Source organism: Magallana gigas, chromosome 8, assembly GCF_963853765.1.
Source record: "Magallana gigas chromosome 8, xbMagGiga1.1, whole genome shotgun sequence".
Classification (NCBI taxonomy): Eukaryota; Metazoa; Mollusca; class Bivalvia; order Ostreida; family Ostreidae; genus Magallana; species Magallana gigas.
In genome coordinates this window covers 18,399,464-18,405,993 of record NC_088860.1, presented here as the reverse complement: position 1 = coordinate 18,405,993, position 6,530 = coordinate 18,399,464, and the positions used below count along the sequence as shown (strand labels likewise).

Genomic DNA, 6,530 nt, shown 5'->3' with positions numbered 1-6,530 from the left:
ATTGTAACTCCCGGACAATTTGATGGGCACCAAGAGGGGTTCAAAATTTAAACATTTTAAAAAACATAAAGGAAAAGTTTAAAAATTTTCTTCTCAAGAACTACAATGTTTTAGTTTGTGGAATTTCTATGCATGCATCCTTCGCTTATGTAGATTCCTAATTGGTAAAATCGTGACCCCCGGACCAATACTGGGGCCCCAAGATGGGGTCAAAGTTTATCATAGAAATATAAAGTAACATGTTAAAAAATCTTCTTCTCGAGAACTACAATGCTTCAATTTGTGAGATTACTATCATGCATACAACCTTGGATAATGAAGGTTCGACAGTTTTAAAATAGTGACCCCTGGACTATTACTAGGGACCCAAGATGGGTTTAAAGTTAAATGTAGAAGTACCGGTATATATGGAAAATATTTAAAAATCTTCTTTTCGAGAACTACAATGCATCAATTTGTCAGATAACTACGTAAGCACCCTCAAATAGTGTAGATTCGAAATTATAAAAGCCGTGACCTCAATCTAATACTGGGGCCCCAAGAGGTGTTCAAAGTTTAGCATAGAAATATAGAGGGAAAATGTTGAAAAATCTTTTTCTAGGGAACTATAATGCTTCAGCTTGTGAGATAACTATGCAAGCATCCTTAAATAATGTAGATTCCAAATAATTAAAACTTTAGCACTGGACTAATACTGTGGCCCCAAGAGGGGTTCAAAGTTTAACATAGAAAGATATATTGAAAATGTTTTTAAAAAGTTTTTCTCGAGAACTATAATGCTACAGTTTGTGAGATTACTATGCAAGGATCCTCAAATTGTGTAAACTCTCATGTAGTGGAACCAAGAGTTATCTTTCTTGATGTTCTGTACAGTCTGAGAGTTATTCCTCTTGAAGTGGAACTCTTCTACGTTCAGTTTTTCAGGTTGTGTACGTGCGGTCCCACCGCAGTGCTACACATTTTCATTTCTATGTTACTATTTATGTTGTTCAAGCCAACCATAAACCTCGGACCATAACTGGGTCCCCAGAAAGGGGTTCAATGTTTAAAATAGAAAAAGCATATGCTACGAAATGTAATGTTCCAAGGAACTGCTGTTCAGGTGAGCGATGTGGCCCATGGGCCTCTTGTTTTTCTTAAATATGAAATAGAACCGTTTGATTCATCATTTGCACTCTCGACTTATCACACAGTCCTTGTATTAGCTGCCTTGTTGATCATCGTCTGTTTTGTGATATGTGTGCCAGCTCGTTGTATCAAAAGGTACACATACAAATTATTTCTATATAAATTGTACATCCATAGTAAAAATACTTTAAAATATCAACATTAACTCTTTCGCGAACTAATAATTACAAGTATTTTATTTAAATTTTTGAATACAATTAAATGAGAGGGATTTGTATGTATTTGATAGGTGTCGGTATTTTCCAAATTGTCAGAAGAAAAAAAATCTTATTACTCAAAATGCAAATGTTCTTATATATTTCAGACACAAAGCAAGAAATCTTAACGAATATCTACATGTTTATCCTTCACATTCTTTGGGCAAGAAAACAACTGGATTTTCAGAAACAATACAAGACAACTACACACAACTAAAAAAAGAAACATTTACTTTATAGTAGACATTTCATTTTGCTTCATGAAGGTTTAAAAAGATATGCCGATAAAGGAATATTCATATTGTAAGTAAAGTGAATGCTACGCTGCCGATATCTGTTCAATCATCATGTAATGGTACATTTATCATAGATGTACGAAAGTAGAGAAATGAATTACTGCATTACGGTATTATGTACAATTGCGTAATAAATCTGTTCATTTATTATATCATGACAATGTTAACAAAACTGATGGCCTTGTTGATCGCCCTGATAAAACTCTTTTAGAACTTTTTTAGAACATTAATTTTAATTTGATTCTCCATTTTGCTATCATTAATTCATACTTTTTCTGAATTGAGACAACATGAGGATGACTCTTCTGTTTTAACTTTTCTGGCCAACTAGCTTTTAAGAAAAGACCTTTAAGAATTGTTCATTTTAATGTTTATGTTAATGACCCTATTTTGACCAACCTCCAACCTTATTTTCAGGGATCATAGTTAGAACAAACATGAACCTTTTCCTTTTGAGTAAGCTTTCACATAAGTTTTAACTTTTATGACTAAAAGGGTTTTTGAGAAGAAAACTCTAAAGAAATTTTCATACAACATTTTTAAAAGACACACACTTCTACCCTCAGGGATTATGATTTAAACGAACCCGAATCTACTTCACCCGATAATGTTTACACATTGATATACACATTTCAGGCGAAATGTTTTTTTAGAAATTTTTTTTAAAAAGATTTTCTCTATTAATTCCTTTGTGAAAAGACGACCCCCGAAAGTGGTCCCATCCTACTACTTGGGATCATGATTTAAACAAACATGAACCTACCCATCATACGGAAGGTTTTACTTAAGTTTCAGCTTTGATGACCAAATGCTATTACAGAAGAAGATATTTTTCTCTATAAAATTCATACATAAAAAATTGACCCACTCCCCTTCGTGCCAACCCTCGGGAATTAGATCTTAAAAATCATGAATCTACACACTCTGAAGATTTGTTTTAATAGTTTTCGTAATATAATCTAATGTAATATTTACTCTTATGTAAAAAGTTGCTCCCCCTTCTCCAACCCTGGCGATCATGAATTGAAAAAAAACTTGAATTTACACGACAACTTGATGTGTATTCCACATATCTTTCAATTTCATCGGTCAAATAGTAATTAAGATTAAAAAAAAAAACAAAAACAAAAAAATGTCAATAAAGTTTCATTATGTTTTAAATTATCCCTTCCTCCTTTAAGTTTGGCGAAGCTCTTTATTTGAACAAACTTAAATCCTTTTTCTGAGAAATGTTATGTGCTGAGTTTGGGTGAAATATGCAATGTGGTTCTGGAGAGAAAGATAAAAACGGGAAAAGTTTACGACAACGACAATAAAATAACAACGACAAAAAACCGACACATTTTGATCAGAAAAGCTCACCCAAGCCTTCTGCTCAGAAGAGCTAAAATTACAAAAAAACTACTAGTTTACTTAATATTGATGAATTTCTATTAAACAAAAGTAAGAAAAAAACGTAAAACTATATCTTTATAATATTAATTTATAGAAAAAATTATAAAATAATGATTTAAAAAAAAGAAAGAAAAATGTTACTGATAACAATCGTAGTTTCATCAAATGTATTCTTTTCAATACTAGTTGTGTTAATACTATTTGTGTTCCTGATATAAAATGGTAGTTTATTTGGATTCTTTTTGAATTGTTTAGATTCACGGAAAATTTAATATTCTACTGATTTGTACATATATTTATTTCCTATCTTCACAGCGATACGTAATATGGCTTTTGCAACGGTTTAAAAAGGCATGTTTTCCTTATCAAAGCTTTGCCTTTTCCGCAGTGTAAGGGTTTTCCCCTCGTACCATATACATGTATCCATATATAATAAAATCTGCAACAAAACTTGAAAATGTAACATTCAGGACAATCTACAAAGGTTTGAATTATTTGAGGAAAAACATGGTTTCTCCTCTAAAATAGACAATACTCTTCCTCCTTGGTGTTAGAGAGGTTAGACCTATATTACAAACAAAAGGTTACAGGATAAGAATTTGCCAATTAATGTTAACTAAAATATAAAGGTTCGCCAAGCTTGTGATTTATCACAAACTGTAACCAGGTGCAAAAGTGTCAAAGTCACATAACGTACATACACTCGTATTAAATCGCGAATCAACAGACGGACAATATATAAACGGTAGTGTGAAATTATGTTTCAAAATATTTCTTTAAAGTCGACTATCGTCAGAAACAATTTAAAATAATTTAATTCTTATTGTAACGCCTCATTTGATTGGCTCAACAAATGCATATACATGTATATCGTATAACATAACTTGCCTACGTCACAATAAGACGCGCGTGCGAAACGTATTAATCCGCCTGACGTTACGTTGAAATTGTGTACAAATTAACATGTTTTAACTAAGTAATGGGCCTTATTATGTAATTTAAATACTATAAAACTAAATTATAAGGAATAAATTTAATTTCTACCTATGTTATACGAGTATAACATAACTTTGAGCAGTTAACGCTTTTTTGTAAACCGCTTCGCGGTTTATAAAGCGTAAACTGTCCAAGGTTATGTTATATCGCATAATAGGTAGAAATAAAATTCATTTCTTAATTAAAGAACCTTTACAAAATGCAACTATCTTTAATAAGTCTTTTTGTGATCGGTCTCGGCCGATCACTGTTGTGTTGTAGTTCTTATAAAAACTTGAATTTTGGTTTAGTATTTAAAATACATTTTACTCAGTTATAAAGAGATGCAAATATACATAAAATACAGTTCGACCTGTTAATTCAAGAATACACATTTTGTCTCACGCATAAGAATTTCGATCGAAAGATTCATTCGGTAATGCAGTTGACCTCGATGAACTGACCTCAATCAAAGGAAGATGCTCCATGAACTGACCTCGATCTACTGATTTTGCATAATAGTAGCTAGGAAGACGGCTTGGTTTATAAACAAGGTTACGTTATAATGCAACCTCAATAGCAAGTTTTGATGGCATTCAATGTTTTTCAGTCGCATTCAATTATTTTAATACAACTTTTTCTTTGTATACGTGTTAATGCTCTTTTAAGTATTCTGAAGAAGAAGAAGAAGAAGAAACATTAAATTAACATTTAATAATTACGTTAAAATATAAAACTAGACAAGGAGTTTACGAACGGCTTTCCCCTTGTCTATTTTAAAATTAAATTTGTTGACGGTTTATATGATGAAATTATGATGTACAGAATCAAAATATTCTATATTTTGTAAAAATACAGTACTTTTAAATTTTTTTTCTACATCAAACTGATCATGTTGATTGCTTCTAGCTATCAATATATCATAATTGCCGATCATTTCTTTAAAAGGAATACTTGTTTTCTCCTTACATTTTTGGTCGAGGTTAAAAAAATTGAAGACAAAGTTCACGCGGTACGACAAAAAATAAACAAAAATAAATTAGCAGATGCATGAAAATTGCTCAATTCGAAATTAGTAATTGTGAGATATATTGATTAAACGAAACGTGTCCAGTTATAGTATTTTGCTTACTCATGGTGCAATCATTAGGATACAAATGCAAAGAAATGAAAAATAATCAAAATTACTATTCACATTTATATAAAGTGACACCAACAAAAAATACATTTGTCATTGTCATTAAATGGTATATATATATATATATATATATATATATATATATATATATATATATATATATATATATATATATATATATATATATATATATATATTGAAACACAATAAAATCCACAGTGGTCGGCGAGTTATAGATAAAAATTAAATAAGAAAACACGAAAAACGTTCAATATAGCTTAAGCGCTTTCATTTTAAAATCTTCAGAAGCTATATAATCGACAGATACCGTTGAGTGAGCATATGGACACTTGCGGCAATAAACAGTTTAAAATATTTCCATTTTACAAACTGTTGAGTGACAGTAATATGCAAAGAAGAGAAAAAGAAAAAAACATTTCATCCGTATTTTTAAACCCAAATTGAACTGTCTGTAATAATAATGTATTGAATTGTATGTTATCTACTATGTTGCAAATTAATTTTTTTTTCCGCTAAATCTAGCTATGACGTCATTATAGACATTGCCGTTCAACGTTCAAGTTTTTTGACGATATATATATATATATATATATATATATATATATATATATATATATATATATATATATATATATATATATATATATATATATATATATAAACGATAAGATCTGATTGACAGTGTAAGGGTGCGTTGAAAATTTTATTTCCTATTGTACAGTGTTCATCCATTGGTAACTTACATAAAATCTAGTCCCAACTGTATCCCCGAGTACCCAAACTCCGTCACCATAAGCAGAAAACCTCCTGCGTTTCTCTTTTAATTATTATAATTTTGTGGTTTTTATCATTTGCAATCACTAAATATAATCTGAAACAATATAATTTATAAAATTATTAACAAAAATATTTATTATTTTTATTCAAATAAGCCCTCTGAATACGACGTTTATCATGCGTGCTTATTATATCTTATGAACCTAACTCCGTCACCCACATGCTCTACGATATGCCAGGGAATGAAGACACAATTTAGTTAAAACTCCATTTGTATCTAGGCTAAGTTATAACAGTGCATACAATTTAAATTGTAATTAATTTCATCGAAATGAAATGATCGCCAGAATAAAAAATGGGTCCATGTAACAACAATCACAATGGCATTTTCAGAATGTATGGATGCCGTTTGATTTATGTCCTTACATATTTCAAATATTTTATATCATTAATTAATATATTACTTATTATATTATTTATTTATTACATTTTTAAAAATGTAGCATATTCTAAACAGCGATATACCGGATATATCTAAACCCT

The 6,530-nt window shown here is 30.2% G+C and overlaps 1 protein-coding gene across 2 annotated transcripts in view; it reads left to right on the top strand.

Moving 5' to 3' along the window:
• LOC105332093 (scavenger receptor class F member 2-like) overlaps window positions 1-1,978 on the top strand; it is a 7,710-nt gene extending 5,732 nt beyond the window's left edge. Inside the window, exons 4-5 of one of the 2 annotated variants that reach the window (XM_066069073.1) lie at window positions 1,194-1,263; window positions 1,493-1,978. In XM_066069073.1, coding sequence (XP_065925145.1) covers window positions 1,194-1,263; window positions 1,493-1,625 — 203 coding nt within the window. In that variant the 3' untranslated portion in view covers window positions 1,626-1,978. Of the gene's footprint in view, window positions 1-1,151; window positions 1,264-1,492 lie in introns of both variants that reach the window. The other variant, XM_066069072.1, reaches the window with a different exon arrangement.
• Window positions 1,979-6,530: the final 4,552 nt, after the last annotated feature.